This window comes from Salvia miltiorrhiza, chromosome 4 (genome assembly GCF_028751815.1).
Source record: "Salvia miltiorrhiza cultivar Shanhuang (shh) chromosome 4, IMPLAD_Smil_shh, whole genome shotgun sequence".
Lineage (NCBI taxonomy): Eukaryota > Viridiplantae > Streptophyta > Magnoliopsida > Lamiales > Lamiaceae > Salvia > Salvia miltiorrhiza.
The window spans coordinates 16,971,948-16,997,107 of NC_080390.1; the positions used below are offsets into that span (position 1 = coordinate 16,971,948).

The following is a 25,160-nucleotide window of genomic DNA, read 5'->3' on the forward strand; positions in this document are numbered from 1 at the left end:
GTTTATTGTGAGTGGTTCCCGATGAAGAAGAGAGATACAGTGGAGAACGTGGTGGTCCTTGGATCGAGAGATAGTTGTAACTGTTATGGCAGACAGGTAGGCCTCGAGTTTATTTGTTTATTGTGATTTTGTCCATTAGGTGTTAGGGTTCTGATATAAATTCGTCTATTGTTGCAAGTTGGGTTGTTGAACTAGGGCTCTTGAGTGTATGTGAATTAGGGCAATGTCCAATATTCTTGCTAATTATGCGAAATTGGTTTAATGCAATTTAATTTATGTTTTTTCTATTCCTTTCAATTAAATACAGTGACGAATTTACGTTGTATATTCATCATGGGGGAAGATTTATAAGAGCAGAAGAATTTAACATGAGCATAACATTTTCAGGCAGGATAATGCTCACTACGAGTAAGCTACAATAGTAGAATGCTCGTCAAGGTTCGCCAGCATATTTAAAAATAGAATTTTTGCAGGAACACCACACTTGCACTTCCTCGAGTTTGAGCGCGCTGAGTTAGAAAAATTCGTGGAGGAGGAAGATATTTTCAATGTTTTCGAAAGGGAGTTTATGGAATCGATTATTCGAAATGAACCTTAAAAGTACTTTTAGAAATCCCCCAAATTACGTAAGTTCAGAAGTTAGTAATATGACATCGTATTAAGATTGTAAAACTGCGTCGTTTAACGAATGGGACAATAAACTTAAAGATACACTCTCGATTTCCACATAGGAGCCACATCAACAATGAATTGGGGAGAATTGAAATTTTACGGAATATAATTGAATGATTTGCAAAGTTCATGATTTAAAATGTCATTTTTAAAGTTTGTGTACAAAATAAAAAAAAATGTGACTAAAGTTCGTGTAATTTGCAATTAACCATTATAATTATGATTGTATATATGTATATAATCTCTCTAGTTGGTCTACGGAATCACCAAAATATGTATAATATTTTTGGTCTTTAAATTTATAAATGGCTGTTTATTTTGTTCCAAATAAAGTATTAGAATCGGTGTCATAAGTATATTATATACTCTAATCACGTGTATCAAACGAGCATTTACATAATGTTGAGAACCTTACCATATTCTTAGATAGATTCTTATGGTTATGCCATTTTATATTGAATAAGTGTAACTAGGGGAATCTACCCACTTATATAATCTATCTTACAAAACTACCCAGCCAAATAACATATATTATAAAACTACCCAAAGACAAAAGTGATGGTGATAGGCATGCTTGATTTTTTGTAAAAGTTCTTACACAAGTACAATTGTGTAAGATAGGCAGTTGAAATTGGTACAAAATTTGAGAAAGAGACAATAAATGCCCAACTCACGTCACTTTCACAATGTAATATATACTGTAAGTTTGAAAAGTTAGAAAAAATTAGCTTACGTTTGAATTATAAAAACATTACTACGAGGGCTAAAAAATCCACTATTATGTATATTATGAAACACAAAAATATTCTGAAACAAATGGCGTAATTAGCCGCCAGAATTTCATAGCCGTGCACAGTAGCCGCATATATTTTGTACCGACAGCTACTGTGCACGGCTATGAAATTCTGGCGGCTAATTACGCCATTTGTTTCAGAATATTTTTGTGTTTCATAATATACATAATAGTGAATTTTTTAGCCCTTGTAGTAATGTTATATTATAACACGAATACCTTAATTTAGAGTTTTTATTTAAATTTTAAATTTTTTTATATAGTACAAGAAGTACACATTGATGTGAAATATGAGAGATAGTGAATCTGCAAAAAAAAAATGGATTATAGTGGGGTAATAATACTCATTTTATGCATGATTTGATTGAACATAAAATAATAGAGTAACACATAAAATAATAGGCAATTTTTAAAGTAAACATTCGAAACTACTGGACTTTGAACAAAAAAATATTTTAGAGCTAAAAAAAGTATTAACCGCCAGAATTGCGTAGCCGGACGTACTAGCCGTGTGAATTTTTTCACCCACGACTAGTGACGCCGGCTACGATTTCGTGGCGGTTACATTGGTTTTTGGCTATAAAATATTTATTTGTGACGTAATATATATGGTTGTGCAATTTTTTACCTTGTTATGAATGTTTGAAAGTAACATACGTATCCTTATTTTGTGTATTTGTATTTTTTTGTTAATTTTTAGTTAAAAAAATACATGTCGACATGAAATAAGAGAGAAGGTGACTGTGCAAAAATTTGGATTGTAATGAGGCTTTAATGCACACTTTATGCATGCATTCCATTGCACATTGAATAATAGATTGAATTGTATTGAATGAACAATACATTTCACGTGAATTTGTCCAAAGGAATCTAATATTAGTCTATAATAAGGCTGCATTTGTGAATGAGAAAATAGAAATCCAAATACTCATAGATTCGTGAGTTGAGATAAGAAATTGAGAAATTGAAACGCTCAAGATTTGACAAGTGATTTTGTGCGATAAGTGGTGCAATTTGTGTTCAAATTCTACTTGAAGAGGTGATTTTCTCATATTCTTTGTATAATTTATAGTTTGCATGTTTTATGTTATATTTATGAGAAGAAATTATTATTTTACAAATACAAGCTGTTATTGTATGAGATATTAGACTCGTTCCTAGTTTAAGTGAACGTGTTAAACACTAAAAACTAAGTAGCCACCAGAAAATCATTAGTCGGCGACACTAGCCACCGCCCACCAGGTGGTTCGTGGCTAGTGCCGCCTGTTAATGATTTCCTGACGGCTAATTGGTTTTTATGGTTCATTGTGAAGTTTTTAAGCGGTTAAGCATATTTTAATACTATATTTTACGTGGTTTTATGATGGAATTCGTGAGATACATATATGTGAGATACAACGGAGTCGTCGTTGGTATATACTATGTTGGTGGGGCTACAGAGGTCCTTCCCCTCCTCAACGAAACTATTGAGAGCCTAATGTGCAGCATCAACAATATTATGATGACGCATTCGTTGAGCTCGAGCTACCAATTGTATTATTTGGCAACCAATCTATTTGGTAGGGAGACGAAATGTGGCTTGACCACGGACGATGACGTGGAAGCCTTGTTGGCAACTGCCGACTATCCCATGGTGTATGTTGAGCACCACAACGGTCCGGTTGAAGAAGCCTACATCCCTACTTTTGATTTTGCTCAGCCTTCGGGACACGCATATGAAGCACAATCCAGTCAGTATGAGACGCCGTATCATGATACGCCGTTTCATGGTCGCCAGAGCTCACCTCCACCACAATATTTTACATAGGATGGACAACCGCTAGACGAATCTGCATGGAATCAAACCGAAAGCCTTAATGAAATATGTGGGAGATTGAACCAGGTGCGGACAGATGAGAAACCTGAGCAGGAAGCTGAAGCCTCGGCTGCAGCAGGAGACGATGATGATTCTGAGGAAGATGATGAAGATTTCGATCCTACGCTCGAGGTGGGCACTGCTTCTGATGTCTCTTAGGATTTATTAGACGACGATCTAATGGATTTCACGGAGACCGAGCGAGCAAGTTGGATCCGACAAAGTACAACACGTGACAGAAATCCGACAGCCTAGACCGGTGATCTAACTAATTGGTTAGTTCCCTTGATTCCAGTGGATGCCTCGGCTTCGCTGGTTGCTCGCGAGAGTGACCCTTCCAGAGTTGATGATCTGCAGAAGAATTCTTTTTACAACAGCAAAGAAAACCTGATCATTGCTGTTGGTTTGTGGAACATGAAGCGAGGCACTAAGACAAAAGTTATCCGCTCAGATTTGGGATGCGTCTATTTCACGTGCAAGCACTCTGACAAGTGCAAGTTCGATCTTCATGCGTCTAGTCACGGTGGAGGGATGTGGGGAGTGCATAAGTTGAAAGAGCATTCATGCCAAGCGGACTTGCGCAGAGCTAAAAAAATCAAGACACACTCGAAGGTGGTTGCAGCGTATGTGGCAAACAGAATACGCGATGATGGAGAGGTCATTAAGCCGAAATCCATTATGGCGGAGTTGGTACGCGATTTCGGTATCAAAATCAAATATGATGTCGCGCTGCGTGCAAGAAATCTCGAGATGGAGATGATATACGGTCGAGTTGATGATTCGTTCCTCCTGCTCCCAAGATATCTGTATGCCCTGAGGGAAGCGAATCCTGGCACCTTGATTGGTTTGGAAGTAGACGTAGACTGCCGGTTCAAACATTTGTTTGTTGCTCTTGCGGCTTCCATCTCACCTTTCTACTTTCACCTTCGACCAGTGATTGTGGTTGACGGCACACACCTGAAGGGGAAAAACAGTGGTATTTTGTTTGTCGCTGTGGCAAAAGACGGAAACGAGGCAGTTTTTCCCTTGGCGATTGGTGTCGGTCCGATCGAGAATGATGAGTCGTGGAAGTGGTTCATGTCACATCTGAGACAAGCTTGCGGCGAGCCCGAGAACTTACTTGTTGTATCTGATGCGCATGTTTCCATCGCTAATGCCGTGAAGAGCGAGTTTCCAAATGCTACTTACGGTATTTGCTACTACCACTTGTTGAACAAGATCAAGGGTTATGGGCCCGGTGTTGCTGAGCTTTTCTACCAAGCTGCATACGCCTACAAGCAATCAGATTACACACGTGTAATGTCGACATGGCTGCTCTGAAGCCGAAGGCGTACAAGAAGTTGTTGCGCGTAGGCCCGGAGAAGTGGGCACGATCACAATGTCCTGCGCCCCGTTACAATTTCCTTACATCCAATGCGGCCGAGAGTTTCAATGCACGTTTGTTGTGGGCCAAGCGTCTTCCCATCTGCTCGATGTTGGAGGCAATCAGATTAGTTATCGAGCGGTGGTTCAACGACAGGCTTGCGGCTACACAAGAGAGCGACGAACATTTGACTCCGGAGGTAAAACAGAAGCTCAGTGCAGAACTTATAAAAAGTCGTCGTTACACAGCCAAGGGGACCACCGAGAGAAAATACAGGATTCGTGCTAGTGGTCGCTATTATATGGTTGACCTTCAAAAGAAGAGATGTGAATGCAACGAATTCGACCTGGACCAGATGCCGTGTTCTCATGCGATTGCAGCCATTACGTATGTTATTTCTATTCATGAACACAATTACCATTATTAGATGATCAATAAATATAATCGTTTGTTTTGCAGTGAGGCGAACGAATCAGTGGAGGATTACGTGCACTCTTACTACTGGAGGAGTTCACTAGTTGACACATACTCTGGTGACGTTAATCACTTGCCTCCCATAGAGAATTGGAATATTCCTTTCGAAATTGCATCTGAGCTTGTTTTACCAAATCTCTCTCAGCGACAAGCTGGTCGTCCAAGGAAAACTCGAGTTCGTTCCGCATGTGAAAGGCCAACTCAAAGCACATCTACAGCGGGGGCATCAAGTAGTCGCAAGAAATGAGCACCCAAAACGTGTGGTCCATGTGGCGGGTCTGATCACACACGTCGATCGTGCAAGGGTACGGCTACCGATGAATAGTTGTATTTATGTTTGTCACAGCCCCGATTTGAACTTAACATGTAACTTAATATGTTTAATGAATGTCCTTTATCCTAATTAGCCAATTAGCCGCCAGTAAATAAAGCCAAAAGAGCACTAGCCGTGTCAAAAATGTTACTCACGGCTAATGTTATTCGGCCACTATTATGTGGCGAGTAATTGGTTTTTTTTCAAATTTTAGACGTTTTATATAGAGTTTCATGGTTTGGTGGGTAAAAACAAAAATTTCATAAATTCTAATTTTTTGGACTACTTGTTATGTTCATGAAGATCTAAATGTAATGCTTGTCAATATGTTTGCAGTTGCACCATGTTTAAAACATATAAAATGAACTATATTTAAAATTAGCCGTCATAAAATGTGTACCGAAGTTGTAGCCGCTACTAGTGAAATAGTAAACGGCTAATGCTCACGGCTAGACATTTGTGGCGGCTAATTGCTTTATTTTGATTTGTTGGACGTTGTTGAAGTTATTCAATTCTCATATTTGGAAAATTCAAACACTAAATCAAACATACTTAGCAATGACCACCATTTACATGTCACAACAACTATGAGTTGGAATTATGAATGAGAATTTGGGAAAATGAACAACTTGTACTAAGAAATTTAGTATATATCATAACACAACTTGAAATTATTTGATTATGCATGAAACATGTCATTTAAGTTTAATAAAAATATTAGCCGCCACAAAAATGTAATATATACTGTAGCAGCTAGTAGTGAATTTTATGGCGGCTAATCCACACGGCTACATATTGGTGGTGGCTAATTAGTTTATTCATCTTATTTTACAGTTTTATATATGTCGCAAGTCATCATGGCGTTAAATATAGATAAAACGATACTCAAATGTAATGTCGAAATGTTGGTAAGCAAAACAGTCATAAGGATGAAAATACAATATCAAAGTGCATTCGGGGTCGTGCAAAACTCGTAGATGGCACTGCCTATCTTGTGCTTATAGTTCTGAACATGCTCATTGCCCCACGTCAGGCTCGGCGAGTCTGCGATCAAACGCTCCACGTACATGCACGCAAAAATACCAAAGCTACATCGGTCGGTCTGCGAAAACTGCTCGGCAGGATCGACATACTCGATCTGCAGCTGATGCCATTGGAGAATCTGTATCGGGTTCTCCATAATGCGTGTCCTTTCGAACCAATAGGACACCTCAAGCACCCGGTAAAAAAGGCAGCCCAAAGGATACAGAGCAACCATCATGTCGTGGCGTGGTTGTCCCTGTAGCCGATACAAGTTCGGATCGAAGATGCGGCATTTACCCGTGACATCGGTGCTATGCGAGCATCGGCAACCATACACCCAAATGTCTCATCGGCCCAATTCTTCAGCCTCGTGAATAGGCCCTCCTCCACACGCCTCGCCACCCTGCCCTCACTCTCGCGCACCATGTGGTCCATGCGCTGCCAATCCTGCTCGCTCAAACTAGAAGGCCCAGGAGCACTGCTCTCTCCCCCGTACCTGGGCCTCCTGTGACTGTGTGACCTCCGGCTGGAAGTCACAAGGCGCTCGCTGTCGCCACTCTGATCCTGGTGGCCACTACTCGATGAGGACGAAACCACCAGTGGTCTCTGTCGCTTTTCCCGATTTTCGCACCTCGAACTGCGACGTCGTGGCTCCGTCTGAATAGATGCCTCGGGGCGGTCCCCACCACTCAGGTCCGGTCGAGGCTGCCTCTGGCCGAAGACGCTCGGACCTGGAAACTGGACGCCTCCTTTATTGGCGACCGATAGCCAATAACGCGTCGTCACCTCGTGCTCATTGGGCTGCAACTCATAAATCTCGTTGCCCTACGATTAAAAATATATGTACTTGATGATTAATATTCATAACATAAAATATAATTAACAAATAAACACGTAAATTATTACCTCTGTCTGAAATAGGGGCTGCAAATCTTCAATGTTGTGCTTCAAGAAGGTCCACCTCTTGAATCTAGGGTATATCCCGGCGTTACATATAGCGACGGCTCTGCCCAAGCCAGGAATAACCTCAAGACCCGAAGTATATAGAGCCCAAGAAGGCCCATAGAAGTGGTACTTCAAAAGCGACCCGCTGGAGCCTGAAGTTCAAGTGATCATATGCACACAATCCCCAAGGAAATGTGGAGAACTCCGACAAGTCCTCCACCAAAGCCCACGTCCAGGGCTCCACGGGTCGTGGCAAGTCCACTCCCAAAACAAATGCATGTAGCACCAACAGGTGGGCCACACGCAGTGCTATCCCGCCGTCGGGGTCGACAACATGCTGGATCCGGTAAAAAAAAAAAAGTTGCTCAAATCCTGAACTAACATGTGCTGCCCGCCAGAAACTCGTCTGAAGGCTACAACCCTGCTCAAATCGGGCCTGGCTGTTGGATCGAAAGGATGTTGCCTAAAGGGCAATCCGGTCACAAGAGCGAAAGCGGCGTGAGAAAGGCAAACCCTCCTCTCGTTGATGTAGAACCACATCACATCATCCTCGCCGCCGTCACTAATCCGCAGATGACGAGAGACAATATGGTGCAATGACATGTTGCACCTGTGGCCCGGGTCCCAATCCAACAAATGTCTAAAGCAACCATGCCTGAACGACGACTCCAGTGCTTCACCCCTTATGTCCCTCAGTCTCGCGGCTACCGTGGACAAATAATTAGTCTTATAGTAAGAATTGATCTGCGTCTTGGGACGACCGATAAGGGATCTATTCAATACCAAAAATATATCAATCAAAAAGCCAAAATATAATTAATTAAGAAACACCAACTATATATTATGAAAAACATGAAAAAATGTTATTATTTTATGCATAAGCACGAATTCAACATCATACCATACACACGAATTATTCAAATAAATACTTATTCAACATGTTTACTTATGATATACAATAGAAAAATAACATATAAATTATATAATCATAACTAAATATTTAGCCGGGCGGCTAGTGCTAAAAAACCAATAATTTGTGGCGGCTAATATACTAATTATGATTATATAATTTTTATTAATATATAATAAATTTTAAAATTCAGAAAAAACTAAAAAATGTTATTATTTTATGCATAATACAGTAAAAAAAAACACCTAATTATCTAAATGTACGATTAATTCTATAACAAATCTTTTCGAACTAACATATATCAAGATAATATTAGACAATATTATTTTCGAAATAACATATATCTAAATGAATTATAGCTAATAATCTAAATATATAGAACTAATATATTATTAATTCAACCAAATAGACAATATTATTTTCGAAATAACATATATCAAGATAAATCCACCATTGTTACTTTCGGCTCTCCAATTTCCAAGACATTCATATCACCACTAATTCAAGTATAACATGCTTCAAATAATTAAACACAACTAATTCGAATTTGAGTAACGTGAAAAACTAATATCCTTATTCACGAAAATAATTAAACACAAGTAATTCGAATTAAACAATGTCACGGAAATAATTCACGAAAATAACATGCTTCAACTATTCACGAAAATAACATGCTTCAAATAATTAAACACAACTAATACGAATTTAAGTTCAACGAAATTGGATGCTTACTTGGTTTGAAGAAGAAGCCATGGAGTATGCCTTCAAGTTTAGAAATTTGTTGATTATTCGTGCGAAGAGGGAATCTAGTGAAGTATATGTGAATTTATCAAATAATGTTCTATATAGTTTGGTTCTCATTCAAAAATGGAATAAACATAAACAAAGCAAATAAATAATCATTCCAATTTACCTTCGGTTGTATGGTTGCCGTGAATGCTCTCCTCTCTCTAAAAAATAATTCGATGCTCCCAAACTCTTTATCCTCTCTCTCTTTCTCGGCTCCCTCTCTCTCTCTCTCTCACTCTCTCTTAAATAAATTCTTGCTGTCTCAAATTTCAAATCCGTGAGTGAGTGAATGTGGCTAGCTAGGGTAAATTTCAAATTCTTATACGTATGAAATGGGCCCAATTTCAAATTTCTTAGTCAAACATGCCTTGTGAATTTGCTGCAAAAGCCGTGTAGATCCCCCTAATAAAGCTTCCAAGATTCTCGCCTCTTGTATAGCCGTTTCAATTGTCCAATCACCCTTTAAGTTTATAATAAAAATAAAAAAATAGGTCTTCATGTATAAATAGAAGAAATAGTAGTAAATTAAGGCTAAAAAAATTCCAATATTCTATATAATGATATTAAAAATTATTTTAAAAACAATTAACAGTACCCGCCAGTAAACCGTAGCCGTAAGCTATAGTCGTGAAGGGTTTCTCACACACGTGGTTTCTAACACACGGCTATTTCAGCCGGCTACTAAGTTCTAGCGGGTAATTTTTTGTAAGCTCTATAATGTTTTATTAGTTCATAATATATGATTCTATAATTTTTTTATCCAACATTTACTATTATTTTATGTGTTACGATATTAATTCATATTCAATCAAATAAACTCAATAAATTGAGACTTATTGAGTTTATTTGTCAATCTTCTTCTTGTGAATTTACTGCAAAGGCATGAGATTCCCAACCTATAAAGCTGCATTGTAGCCGTATGAATTGTCCAATCACTAGCGTTTGTGTATATTATAAAATAAAAATACGAAGGCTTAAAAATTCCAAATTAAGCGTAGTATGAAACCAAATTTTTTTTTGAAGCTAATGCAACATTTTGCCGTCAGTTAATCATAGCCGCTCATAGTAGCCGCCGGGATCCATTTTCCGGCGGCTAGGATTAACCGGCGGCAAAATGTTGCATTAGCTTAAAAAAAAAAAAAATTGTTTCATACTACGCTTAATTTGGAATTTTTTCAGATTTCTTACAGATGTTTTATAACACGAAAACGTGTCCTTATTTTTTCAAACTTAAGGCATTTTAGGGTTACAAAGTGACGTAAAGTTGCAAATAATGCCATTTTCTCAGATTTTGAGTCATATTTAACTACATCTCTTACACATTATCTTACACAATTGTACTTGTGTAAGAACTTTTACAAAAAACGATGCAGACCTATCACCATGCATCAATTGTGCTTTGGGTAGTTTTATAAGACATTTTATATGGATGAATAATTTTATAAGATAAGTTATTAAAGTGGGTACTTTAAATTCTCACCCATTGAATAATACCGATTCTTGCTAAGCGACTTATTAGTCGGTCAACATATTCTATGAGATTGGACATAAATAAACTTCGTTCAAAATTGAAGGTTTTTAAAATAAAAACATAGTTAGAGACATTTAAAAAAAATACTGAAAATTGGGACACAAACTATAATTAACGGGATTAAAAATAATTAAGAAAGGGGGTGGGTTGGGGAAGATGGATGCACATGGACTGCTGTTGGCTTTTATTAGTGAGTGAAAATGGAGATAAAGACGTGCAGTTTTAATCATGGAGCTGCTTCTGGCATTCCATGTGCTTCTATCTTCTCGCCCCACTTCACATTATTTTTCATAACACTAATATCTGTGTGTATATATTCACATATATTAGTGTGTGCATTAAAGGGAAACATCGGAAAATGCATAGCAACAGTCCTTCTTCCACTTGCAGCAGATCCTGGTAATTAAGCATTATATTTTTCCGTTGAATGCTCAGAAATTAAGGGTGGGTTGTAGCGTTGCAGGTCTATAAGCGAGGATTCGCTGCGGAGATACGTGTTCCACGCCAGTGAGAACTGCATACAAGAGTTGCTTTCTGCATCCGATTCCAACAAGCATGCCGACGCCGTGTCGCTGGACGACGGCTGGAAGCTGGTCGGAGTCGACGCCAACGGAGTCGAGATCTCCAAGCGCAGATCGGGATCGCTTCACACTTTCCGCAGCCGCTGGCTGCTCCAATCGGTCCAGCCCCACCAGTTCATCACGGTTGCTAATGCAATCCACGCTGCCAAGGTATCTACTTTTTACATTTCATTCCACTTTCACTTAATTAATATTCATTTTTTTATTGTAAAAATAAAAATAAGATTTTCTACATCAACCAAATTAAGTACTAACTTGACTACATTTTAATTGGTGGACGGAGATACTAGGAAAGAAAAAAAACATTTTTTTTTACTTGAAGTATTGATTTGTCCTTTAAATAATGTAAATTAGCCTTAATTCAGGACTTATAAGCATCATGACTATGAATTATATAAGTAAAAAAGAATTAATCCACGATTAAAAAGCATTTTTATTGTGAATTATAGGCAAAATAATGTTAATTGCCGACTAAGAAGACTAAGAAACCTTGTAGTAATAGTCAATTGACAATCACAAAGTTTTGTAATATGAATTATAAGTAAAATAGAGTCACTTTACTATTTATAATAATAAGAATATAATTTAAGAGTAATTATTATTTTTTATCTCAGTGACGTTTTTTCTTTACATAATAAATAAACATTTTATTATTTTATTTTAATTTTAGTAATATTTAAGAGTTGAATATTGGCAGGAATGGGACGGTGATTTAGTAGAAGGAAAGTATATAAAAGACTTGGAAGAAAACTTGAGCATTGTATGGCTAAGGTATGGAGAGAGATCGAAGGGCTTGTTTAGAAACAGAGAGTTCATAGTGTACGAGCGACGGGAAACCATGGACGACGGGACTCTGGTAAATAAATTGTTGTTGGCAATTGCGAATTATATATGTTTTAATTAAAATTGAAATTGCAGGTAGTGGCAGTGGCTTCTCTACCCAAAGAGATAGCAGCTGGACTACAACCCAAGCAGAACAACTCAATAAGAGGGCTGTTGCTGCAGTCTGGATGGGTTGTTGAAAAGCTACAAAATGATTCTTGCATCGTCACTTACATTGCTCAAGTAACCCTCACTCAAATCCCTTCCCTCTCTAACATTTAAACTACATTATACAAATCTCGGGACACCAATCTATTTTCATTCTAATATTCATACATCACTATTATTTTATTAATTTTTACATAATATTAACATCTAAGTTAGTTTGTTCTTTTTATTCATTGATTTGAAGTTCAAGGAAAAACGAACAAATTAACGTATCATTACTCAGAGTTTTTTTTAAGTAATAATAATAATAATTATTATTATTATATAATATTCTTTTGACATGATTTGAATCTCCAGCTTAATTATTGAACAAACAATTGTACAACATTTCCTCCGTTCCATTTCAAGTGATTTTTTAATTTTTTTTGAATTGTTTCATTTCAAATGTTCTGTTTTCTATATAGAAAAAATTAATCGGAAAAAAGTGAAAATCTTTGAAATTCGTATCACATTTACGACTCTACACCATATTATATAATAATTTAATTAATTTTTTCTTAAATAATTGTGTACAAAAAAATAAGAAATTTATAATAAAACGAAGAGATTGCTATCTTATTGCCATCATATGTCCAAATTTGGATACGTCAATTTTAACTTTTTCTGCCAGTTTTTTTTTTCAAACTCTCACATTGTACTATGTTTAGTTTGATCAAATGTCAAATAAACACTCTACGCTCTAGCGGTAGCGGAGGATATTCTGCCGTTGTTTATACATTCTTCATGAATATTCCACAGAATATTTTGTTTTGGATGTTTTTTTTTCTTTTTGATAGAGTTGTATATTAGGGTGTGTTTATTTTGATAGTAAAAGATAAAAAAAATTATATATTTTTATTATTTTTCATCATTTTTTAATATTTATTATGATAAAAAAATTTCTTGAGTATAATGAAATATTTTTCGGATAGTTAATATTCATTAATTTTTTCTTTAATATTGGATAATATTATCTTTGGGTAGTGGTGTGAAAATATTTTTCAACATTTTTTCATCATTTGTCTCTAATAAATATATGATAAAAAAATAATTTTTTTTATTTTTTCTTATTCATTTTTTAAATTAAAATTTAACAATTTAAGTAACCGTGTTTTTAATGATTAAGTTGGATCTATTACATTGGATGATTTGCGAAAGAACAAATGTGTATATTATCTAAATTATTTTGCACAATCCAAATTTATTCATAATTGAGTTGACAACTTTATAATAATCCGAAAGAGAATTCGAATAAATTTTGAAGTTCCAGTGAAAGTTGAGCTATTTTGTTATTTAATGTTTCGTGTTTATGCAGTTGGATCCTGCTGGATGGCTACCAAAATGCTTTGTGAATCGTTTAAATACAAAATTGGTGATGATAATCGAAAACCTTAAAAAGCAGGTGGTGGCATGTCCCACGAGGGGGCCTTCATGATTATTACTCTTTTACAAAGCAAGAAATAGAAAGGAAAAGTTATTAATTATCTTACAAGGAGATGTTGAGGAATCGAAGTTATGATTTACTGTATTCATGATTCTCTCCATATCATTATTACTCATGATTATTCTTTATCTTGAATTTTGGCGTAACTGCTATAACTTTTGGATATTCAAACTCCCAAATGATGCCAAACATGTTTTGTAATCCGATCTGTATATATACGTGACAAAATGTATATATATAAACGTAAATTGTATAAAAAATACAAAATGTATATATATAAACGTAAATTGTATAAAAATACAAAATGTATATAAACGTAACGTATATCGGATTTTAAAACTATAGTGTTTTATAACTTCACTTTAAAACTAATTCTTTTGTATATCAAAATTTGCGAAAGGACTAAAATACTCATTCTGGTACCCACCACTTTAAGAGAAAGTCAAACACGTGCCCACGATCGCGGACACAATGACCATGATCGAGATCACGATCGTGGACACAATGGACGTGGACACGATCGTGCCATCGTGCCCACGATCGTGATCATTGACGAGCGGGGGGCACAATGGGCGAAGGTCACGACGGGTGACGGGCACGATGGGGCAGGAGGCACGACGCGAGGCGCGATGGGCGAAGGCACGACGGGGGGGGGCACGATTAAGCACACGATTGTTCCCATCGTGTCCATGATCGTGGGCACGACTGTGGACACGATGGAAGCACACGATCGAGGGCTCGAACATGGACGCGACAGCCCTTGAACTCCGGAATGTTATTAATGAACTGCAGATTTGATGAATCTTTTCGGTTGATACTAGGTATTTAATAAATTTCGTGAGAAAGAGGTTGTTGGTGGTAATAATATTGGGAGGCTTGTAGTTGTTTAAACACAACTTAAGTTTCTCCCTTGTAACAAAAAAAAAAAAAAAAAAAAAAAAAAACACAAAGCAAAACCAAAACCCTCATAAAAGAATTTGAAAGATAGACCATAAAGGAAGAAGAAAGCATCAAAGAGGCGCCCATTCGTTCTTCTCGCTTCATATAAAGGTATGTATAATCCGTATACTACTCGAAAAATGAAATATGGAAAAAAAAACGTGATCTTAAGGTCACGATGATTATTTTTGACGGTTTTTATGATTGTTTCGTTGTTTGAACGTTTTGATGTCATGCAAATATACATGTTGATCATGAATATTGTTTATTTTGTTTCACATAGGTCACACATTAGGGTTTAAGTTCAACATTATGTTAGTATTATGAATGGTTGTTGCACCCACACGATCGCAGCCATCGCGGGTACGATGGTGGTCACGATCGTGAGTGCCATCGTGCCCACGTTCGTTTGCTGCGATCGTGGGGTTGGCAGGCCTAGCTTTTCATGTACTTTTGATGGTTTGTTGACTGTTTATATTACATTTTGTTAATCTCAGATGTCGGGGCAACGTATTTTGATACATTACGGCGGTCGTTGGGAGCGATCAACATATATAGATGGAGAATTCTTTGTTGGTTATATCGATTTTGGCACAATTAATCATGCCAACCTCGTGGAGCTTATTAGAGAGGTTGTGTGGTCGAAAAGAGACCGAATATACGTTATGGTATGTCACAAACATCAACGGCACTAAAGTAAAAGTTCTATTGATGGGCGATATGGAATTGCTTCGATGGTTACCAGAAGTTTATGTGATTGAGAACGGCGGTTCTTCCGACCCCGAGATTAATGTGAGTCGCAACACAGTGAGAGGTTGTACCTCGGGTGTACGTCATGATCAAAGAATGCCATATCATGAGGAAGATGATGAAGATGAGTTCGATGAGGATTATGAGGAAGATGAAGCAGTTCTACATCTGAAGTCGAAGTAGAAGATCGTCGCAAAGAGTTGCTTGATTCCATGAAAGAACAATTTTTTGCTTAGGCTGGACAACCGCCACAATTGGATAGGCTTATGGGGCAGCGACATTTTTTATCAGATTATCAGTCTGCAAGTGATGTTGAGCATGAAGGTGCCTCGCGCATTTGGAATATTCCATTTCCGAACTGGGAAAGCATATTAGCGTTGGGGTGGGAAAAGCATCATCCACCAGTCTTTGGTAAGCTCGAGTTAGGGGCCATATTTCGATCCAAGGTAGAGTTAAGGATAGATGTAGAAATTTATCATTTGAAGCACTACTTAGAGTTTGCAACCGATCGTTTTACAGATTCTCGTGCAGTGTACATATGCATGAGTGGTAGAAAGAACTGCACTTTTAGATTATGTGCAGTAGAGGGTGCAACTCTTTGGAGAATTAGTAAGTTGGCATTCGATCACTCCTGTCAGGCGGATTTGAGTCGTGCTACTACAGCACGATCTGTGAGTGGCGAGGTTGCTGCATATTATTTTGCTAAAAAATTAATCAATGAGAAGGTCGTTTTGAGGCCAAAGGAGATGATTGCTGAGATGCGTAGTAAATATGGCGTTGAAATGCTATATTGCTTCGCAGTCCGAACTAGGTAGTTAGCGATAGAGAGAACGTACGTATGGTGACTTCGTTATGTCATATCAAAGGCTTCCATCGTATCTTTATCTATTGAAACAACGTAATCCGGAGACTATTTATGATTTGCAGACGACTAGTGAGGGAGTATTCCGCCACATGTTTGTTGCCCTCGGGCAAAATATTCGAGCATTTGACTAGTATCTTCGACCGGTGATTATATGTGACGGCCCGACTTATCTAGGGGCCAGCCACGCTAAACTTGGGGTGATTATCAAAGTTATTTAGCGGAAGTAAGTAACTTAACTATTTTGATTGAAAAACTTGGTTAATTAGCGGAATTAATGAACCTATTCTTTAATCGTTCTGCTAAAAGGAAAACCCTACTTGACACGAAGTATGAAGACTCCGGTCAAGTCCAGAGAGTTCGTTATCACGGTGTCTGAGTGCCCAAAAGCAACTCAATTGTTCAGTTGTTTAGGGAAAGCAGTAAACAAGTTCATAATTGCCACGCAGGGCATAACCAACAAGATGAAATGTTTGGTGATCAAGGTTATGGGAAATAAATTTCATTGAGAAACCTTATTGACAGCTCCAGACCACCACCACCACCTAGCCCCCGCTGCGCCCGGCTCCATTAACCTGAAATGATTTAAAACTTTGGGCTGAGTACTAATGCACTCAGTGAAGTTAATGCCCCTTTTTCTTTAAACTGATTTTAAAGAACTGTGATACTCGGTGAAATGCATGCCTGTAAGAAAATATAGCAATCCTTGAAAAAAACAATTACTATAAATTCTGAAATACTTGTGAGCTGTAGCTCCTTTAACCTTTGCGCGCCTTTCTAGTTTGGTGTTACCTTTCTTGGTACTAAGTATGGGAGACCCGGCCGAATCAATCCCATACCTAGACTTCTTACTGGTGTACACTACCTTGGCCCCCGTCGGGGACAGAGCCGATCGTTTGGGGACTGCCCCGTTTGTTCTGTGGGGATAATCCCATTTGTTCTTGTAACAACCAAACAAAATATTTGCATGCATTCACAATTTAAAACATATTTGCTTGTATAAAAAGAGAGATGTTAGGTCCGGGGGGTCTCGAATAGGTGTATGGGGGGGGAAATACACCTATAGGCTATTTTTATGACTATCTACAAACCTCAATCAGAGGGATCTCAGTCAGAGATAGAAACGAAACTTTACACGCAAAAAAGACACCTGTTTAACCGAAATAAGTGTTGACCAACAGGGTTGACGACTGATACTGAAAGCTCTTCAGTAAAGAGTTATCAGTTAAGTCACTAGAACTTAACTAATCCACGTAAGGGCTTCAGTCGTGTTTGCAGAGATGAAGATGATATCTCTCTTCCTTACTATCAGAGGATAGTGAGTCAGATTGATATCATACGCAGCGGAAATTAAACTTAGTTTCGAATAGCCTCGGTGGAGCAGATAGTTGGATTAAGGTTTCTCTTTTCAGTTAGTCAGCATTCAGTTTTATCAATTGAAATAACACAGTTATGAATGTAAAACTGAAAGCTGTAAATAACACAGAGACTTTTACGTGGTTCGGAAAAACTCTTTCCTACATCCACGGCTGGTTGATCAGACCAACAATCCACTCCGCAAGTGCTTCCCGGGTGCACTGCAAACCGTGAACTGAAGATAGCTCTCTCTTCAGCATCTACACACCTCGCGTAGGGTTTCCCTACCTACACACCTCGCGCAGGATTTCAGCACCTACACAGCTCGCGCAGGATTTCCTTGCTAAGCACACCTCGTGCTCAGACTTCCCTATCAGAGTTCAGAACACCTTCTGAAACTCCGAGTCACTCAAACACTCTTATGGGGGAGAGGTTTAAACGAGTGCCAACTATACTTACAAAGAACAAGTTCTTTGAAGCAAGTTTGACCTTTGGCTTCTGGGTACACAGAATATATGCCTAGGGTCTAAGAGAATGTATGTAATCAGCAGTGACTGATTTTGGCTTTGGAATTCTCTTCTTCGATTCAAGCTTTAGGCGGTTTAAGCTTTAGGCTGAGTAGCTATTTCGGCAGAGCTTCAGCTTATGTCGTTGAATCGGTGAAGATTGAAGTGATCCTCGAGCGCTATTTGTAGGAGAACTCTTGAATAGATCCGTTGGCGTAAATCGTCCTCAAGATTTCTTCCGTTGGAGAGCAATTCGAATTTGGGCTGAGGCTTCAATCTTCGAGGTTCCTTGTCTGTGTGGAAACGGCTCTCTTTGATGGACAAGAGATGTGACATCTCTGAAAGTAACCACCAGATATGAATGACCTCTACAGAGATAAGATATTGAGATATCTCTGCATTTAATGCGGCTGTACTTGAGCGTACGTGGCTTCCTCTGAACGTTGGAAGATCAGTCCTAGGAGGAATGTTCAACTGATACTTGACTTTAGTATTAGTCCATGGCGCGCATTAAATAATCAGTCTTCAACTGATTCTTCAACTGATACTTCAGTTGGTAACTGCAGTCTTCAGTCTTCAGTCTTCAGTCTTCGTTCTTCAGTCTTCAGTCTTCAGTCTTTGACACCGCAACTAAACTAGAAACGAACTCTAACACTTGAGTTCAAAAACGATTCTAGTCTATTACATTTAAGTCCTATGAATTTTGGTATCATCAAAACAAGGGTTAGGATATTCCACAAGGTTCCCAACAATTTCCCCCTTTTTGATGATGCCAAAACCACACAGCAGTTCTAGACAGCAAAAAGACTGAGCTCACAGTACAAGTTCTAGACAAGGGGTGAAAGCTGTTCCCCCTTAACAACAGAACCTAAATAACTTGTACTCAGAGCAAGAACGAAAACAGTTCTAAACACAGAACAGCAAGAAGACAGAAAAACCATAAATCAGAGCCTGGACAAAGAGTCATTGTCTTCAGGGTGAGATCAATAAGAAGTTCATTTCATTAAACGGACTGATAAGCCATCAGTCTAGGTACAGAGCAAAACTTACATTGGAGTAAAAAGTAAAACAAAAACATCATGGATAAACCATGGACTCCAGCAGTCTGCTTGGCTGCGCCTTGAACTTCTTGATCTTCATCTTCTGTCTTCGTGTCTTCAATGTTCCTAAGCTTGTTCCACTCTCACTTGTTTTCCGTTGAATTGAGGTCTCTTCTGAAACGTCATCCTTCTGGCTTCTGGTGATCCTTTGTTGTTCCATCATCAGTCAAGAGTTAGAGGACAGGAGCAACCTCAAGAAAAGGTTTCTCTCTGACTTCTGACTTTCCCAACTTTCCCCCTTTTTGGCAACATCAAAAAGAGAGATGACGATGGAGGCTATGATCAGACGGTACCCAACTCCTAGTCTCAGAACCTCGTGAGAAGATTTGAGAACAGAGTGAGTCCGGATAAACAGAAGATGAGGACGTCAGTGATGGGGTGAGGAGATGAGGAAGACGGAGAAGTGGAGGAGGACAAGAAAACGTAGAAGGCGGAAGATAGAAGAAGGCTGCCTTGGAAGAAGGAGAGGGCTGCCTTATGAGGAGAAGGATCAGAAGAGTGAAGGGTGTGAGAAGGAAGAATCGAAGCGGTGGCAGCTGAGAAGACTAACACCGTCGATTCGCCGTCCCAGGGTCTGTGAAGAATAGACCCGGTGCGGCTGAAGATGCCGGCCAACAACAAGAGTGATCTCGTTGTTTGTTGCAAGCCAGGGAGGAGCACGAGATATGCGATACGGTATATCTCCTCCAGAAGCGGTGAAGCTTCTTGGCGCCAGGCATGAGAATGGAAGACGCTCGTTTCGCTGGATACAAGTGAGGGTAGAGCAAACTTTGACGCCGGAGAGACGTTGTGATCCAGTGGAAGGGTCCGGTGAAGACCAAGACTATGAGCGTCATTCTTCCACTCCATGACTTTGCAGTCATAGATTTCTCCTTTAGTCGGAACAATTTTTTTTTTATCTGCAACTTTGGAAACAATTGAACCTTTTTCTCACAGTGAAAGCTGTGGAGAGTTGTTAGTTGATGCAGAAAGACTATGAAGACAACATGGTATACATAGACAAGATGTGAACCATGTAGAAGATGAAAAGGGTTTTCGAAAACTGTGCCTTAAATGCAATTGAAGAAAAAATTTCGCGTCCGCCGTCACTGCGAGGGACTTCAAAAGGCATCATTACACATGTCATGTCAATGAGCGTTTCAAGAAATTTTGTTGCAGAGGCAAAAAGGTTGGAAGGATTTTTGGCAAAAAGATCAGGACAAGTTCAATCAAAACAGATTTTCACTTTATAAAAATCTTGTCCTAATTCGGATATTCCAATTCCAACAATTCCAATAATCAGTTAAAGTTTTTGAAAGAAACTGATCAGTTAGAGAAAAGATTTTGAACTAAAAACTTAAAGCTCTAAACTGAAATAACTGATTTTGAAAAGGTAAGCATCTTAAAAATACTTACTGATCAACTGAACATAGTAGTCAGTTGATACCACGTGATCCTGGATGATTCATCAGGATGACTTCCTCTTCAGATGAGCACTCGGACTTCATTGCTTTTTACGTCGACGAACGTAGAAGCAGCAGTTGGTTGACCACCAGTCAGCATGACTGTTCGAGAAGATCTTCAAACACAGCATCACTCTTCAGGGTTGATGAGGCCAATCTTTGCACAAAGATCGTTGAACCTCTCTTCTGGAAGAGCCTTGGTCAGCAGGTCCGCTCTCTGAATAGCAGTGGGAATCCATTCCACAGAGACATTATTCTTTTCGACATGATCACGAATGAAGTGATGTCGAATCTCAATATGTTTGACTCTGGTGTGATGAACTGGATTCTGGGAGATTGCAATAGCACTGGAGCTGTCGCAATAGATAGGAACTTCCTTTTCCTCGATCCCATAGTCCTTTAGTTGATGGACTAACCACAGGATTTGTGAGCAGCAGCTTCCGGCAGCAACATATTCAGCTTCAGTTGTAGAGGTGGCGACTGAAGTCTGCTTCTTAGAAAACCAAGAGATGAGCTTGTTGCCTAGGAATTGACATGTTCCGGAGGTTGATTTGCGATCAAGCTTGCATCCACCGAAGTCGGAGTCTGAAAATCCGGTGAGCTTGATGTCGTCCTCTGCTAGGTACCACAATCCTAAATTGGGTGTGCCCTTGAGATATCTCAGAATCCGCTTAGCTGCATCTAAATGAGCCTCCTTAGGATCTGATTGATATCTTGCACAAACCCCGACTGCAAATGCGATATCCGGTCTGCTCGCAGTCAAATATAGCAAAGATCCAATGATTTCTCTGTACTTCTTCGAAGAGACAGAGCTTCCTTCTGAACCTGGATCAACTTTCCAGTTTGTGTTCATTGGGATCTTGACTGACTTCATGTGCTGAATACCGAACTTAGCTATCAGCTCCTTCGCATACTTGGACTGGCTGATCAGTATTCCTTCTTTGGTCTGCTTGACTTGCAATCCGAGAAAAAATTTATTTCTCCCATCATGGACATTTGGAATTTGTTCTTCATGATGTCAGCAAACTTATTGCACATGTGTTTGGATTTGGATCCGAAGATTATGTCATCGACATAAATTTGAACAAGCAAGAGATCTTCTCCTTCTTTGAGAGTGAACAACGTTCTGTCCACAGATCCCTTTTTGAAGCCTTGTTCAATCAGATACTCCGAGAGAGTATCATACCACGCTCTTGGTGCTTGCTTCAACCCATAGAGCGCTTTCTTCAGCTTGTACACCTTTTCTGGTCCAGCAGCCTCAAATCCTGGAGGTTGTTCTACATAGACTTCATCTGTGAGCACTCCATTGAGAAATGCACACTTGACATCCATTTGGTGTACCTTGAAACCTTTGTGAGCTGCAAAAGCTAAGAAGAGTCTGACTGCTTCCAATCTGGCAACTGGGGCAAATGTCTCGTCGTAGTCGATTCCTTCTTCTTGACTGTATCCTTTAGCCACAAGCCTTGCTTTGTTTCTCACAACGTTTCCTTTTTCGTCTTTCTTGTTCTTGAAAATCCATTTCAAGCCAATCACATTTGCATCGTCTGGTCGATCCACAAGCTCCCAAACAGAATTCCGGTTGAATTCATTGAGTTCTTCTAGCATTGCGATGACCCATTCTGTGGACTTCAGAGCTTCTTCAATATCCTTCGGCTCTGTAGTTGATAAGAAACAGCTGAAATTCTTATCTTCGTTGATGCAGTTCTGGTTGATGTCGAAGACGAGGTAGCACATAGATCTCCGAGTCTTGACGCCATCTGATGGTTCTCCAATGATGTTCTCCTTAGAGTGGAGTTCAAACCATCTTCGATATTTCTTGATTTCTTCAGGAGATGGTGGAGCTTCTTCAGTTAGAATAGCTCTGGGATGTTGAGCACTTTCTGGAGCAGGGGAGAGTTGAGCTGGGGCGGCTTCTGCGCGTTCAACTTGAACTTCAGCAACTGGAGTTCCCCCTTGACTATTGCCATCTGTATTGGCTCCAGTTTGAACTTCAGACCGTTGGTTGATCTTCTGATACTGAAGCATCTCAGTATCTTCATCCTTGCCAGGTCCCCATACCAAGACAGTAGAGGGCTCGTCAGTATGGATTTCAGCTTTGGAACCTTCAGTGATCTGAACATTCTTTTCAGCATCTTGTTCCCTGAAACCATCTGTAGACTCATCAAAGATCACATGAGGTGTTTCTTCTACACATAGAGTTTGAGTATTGAACACTCGATAGGCTTTGCTTGAACGTTCTGTTCCGGAGTATCCAAGGAAGACTCCTGGATCAGCCTTGCAATCGAAGGTGTTCAACCTCTTCTTATCGTTGATGTGTATGAAACACTTAGAACCGAAAGCATGAAAATGGGCAATCGATGGCTTTCTGTTCTTCCATAACTCGTATGGAGTTCTTCCATGTCTCTGAGTGAGGAAGGAGCGATTCTGCGTGTAGCATGCGTTGTTGACTGCTTCGGCCCAAAACTTCAGGGGGAGTTTTGACTCGGCTAGCATCGTCCTTGCTGCTTCCTTTAGAGACCGGTTTCTTCTCTCTGCAACTCCATTCTGCTGTGGAGTTCTTGCTGCAGAAGTTTGATGACTGATTCCTTGTTCATCACAATACTCACGAATGACAGTATTGAGGAACTCAGTCCCACGATCTGATCTGATGCTGATGATGTTGACTTCATTTTCAACGCTCAGTCTCTTCAACAGCTTTGGCAGTTCCTCCAGTGTCTCTTTCTTTTTGAAAAGAAAGATAACCCAGGTATATCGTGAATAATCATCCACAACTACCAAGGTGTACTTCCTACCGTTGTAGCTTCTTGGAGTGATCGGGCCAAACAGATCCATGTGAAGTAGATGCAGAATCCTTTCAGAGGAGTGTCTTGTCTTTGACTTGAATGATATCCGCGTCTGCTTTCCTCTGAGGCATGCTTCACATTCTTGCTTCTTCTGGAATACAATAGAAGGGAGTCCTTCTACCAGTTGATGTTTAGCAAGTTTGTTGATCGTCTTGAAGTTGAGATGGTTGAGTCTCTTGTGCCATAGCCAATTGAGCTCTGAGCTGCTTTTACTGATGAGGCACGTTTCTGGTGGGCTGTCTTCCCAAGAAACGACGTAGAGACTTCCTTGTCTGAATCCCTTCAGAACCACCTTCTTTTGATTGTTTCTAACAGTGAATTCATCCTTTTTGATTTTCACTGTGAAACCACTGTCACAAAATTGACTCACAGACAACAGATTATGTTTAAGACCAGAAACAAAGCTAACATTACTGATATTGGCGTTACCCATGTTGAGCACACCATAGCCTTTTGTTTCTCCAATCGAGTTGTCTCCGAATGCAACTTTGGATCCAGCTTTCTCAACATACTGGGATAGATATTCTTTGTAGCCCGTCATATGCTTCGAGCAGCCACTGTCCAGATACCACGTTCTGATTGAAGCTTTGTCCTCTTCCTTCTTTTTATGTTTCCTGACATTGACCTGCAAGAAAGAGTTGCTTCAGGCACCCAATCAAGCTTTGGGTCCTTCAATGTTAGTTTGAGTTCCCTTTGGAACCCAAATCTGCTTCAGAATTGGTCTGGCTGATTTCTTGCGCATTGTTGGATGTCTGATCGGTGTCGTTGGCGCTTCAGGTGGCATATGAGCATTCTTCCGTTGAGAAATCCTTTTGAAGGCCTCACTCTTGTAGTAGTTCTGTCTGGTGAGTGGTTGAGGTCTTCTTTGCTCGCCGAAGTATCTTCCATGAGATACTTTAGTCTTTGCAGACTTATGGAGATTTGTCTGACGTCCAGTGGCTTGTCGTCGAGGAAGTGGCATGGCTCGACTGGACTCAGCATTGCTTGATCTCCATGGATGTTGTTCTTTCTGAAACTGAACTGAGGATGTCAGTTTCTGACTGATGTGGCCTTTCTTCCCCCTGGGTTGATGAGAAAGATTCTTCTTGGCTCCTGATGTTCCTTCCCGGATCTTTGACTGAAATCTGCTTTCCAGCCTTTTCAATAAGATGATCTGGTTGGGAGCCTCCTTAGCTCGTCTGTAGCTTCGTGGAGGTGGAACATTTGATCTGGCCATCAGTCTGCGCTTGTGAACTTCATCCATATCATGATCTCTTGATTCTTCTGAGGTTGTGATTTCAGAAGGATCATTCATAGAGATGATCATGATATCTTTTCCTTTGGCAGCTGCAACCTTTCCTCCGATGCTGTTGACCAGTCCTTTCGATGGAAAGTTGCTCATCATGGGAGACTGCATCATGCAGTTCTTGACTGTTTCTTCCAGCTTGTGATTAAGCCTTTTGATTTCATGAGAAGCTCTTTCACATTCTGAGTTGGAGATTCTGAGCTCTTCTTCCAGTCGGCTGTTCTCCATGATTAGCTGATCAAGACATGTTTCATCCGAAAAGTAGATGATTGTCTGATGTTTAGCTCGTTCATCATCAATCTCCTTGTCCTTTTTCTGATTCTGCTTGAGGAGATCTTCGAACATTTTCCTCAGC

General features: G+C 39.4%; 3 protein-coding genes across 3 annotated transcripts; all 3 read left to right on the forward strand.

Annotated features, from left to right (window-relative positions):
- The first annotated feature begins 3,500 nt into the window (after window positions 1–3,500).
- Window positions 3,501–4,640, forward strand: LOC131023082 (protein FAR-RED ELONGATED HYPOCOTYL 3-like). Its single transcript, XM_057952625.1, has 2 exons — window positions 3,501–3,528; window positions 3,616–4,640. Exons 1-2 carry the CDS (start codon window positions 3,501–3,503, stop codon window positions 4,638–4,640), a joined length of 1,053 nt encoding a protein of 350 aa, XP_057808608.1.
- A 152-nt stretch (window positions 4,641–4,792) lies between these two features.
- On the forward strand, window positions 4,793–5,404 carry LOC131023083 (uncharacterized). The gene is made up of 2 exons (XM_057952626.1): window positions 4,793–5,070; window positions 5,143–5,404. Exons 1-2 carry the CDS (start codon window positions 4,793–4,795, stop codon window positions 5,402–5,404), a joined length of 540 nt encoding a protein of 179 aa, XP_057808609.1.
- A 5,281-nt stretch (window positions 5,405–10,685) lies between these two features.
- Window positions 10,686–13,857, forward strand: LOC131019853 (uncharacterized). The gene is made up of 5 exons (XM_057948472.1): window positions 10,686–11,067; window positions 11,132–11,399; window positions 11,947–12,105; window positions 12,168–12,314; window positions 13,594–13,857. Exons 1-5 carry the CDS (start codon window positions 10,919–10,921, stop codon window positions 13,711–13,713), a joined length of 843 nt encoding a protein of 280 aa, XP_057804455.1. The 5' UTR covers window positions 10,686–10,918; the 3' UTR covers window positions 13,714–13,857.
- Window positions 13,858–25,160: the final 11,303 nt, after the last annotated feature.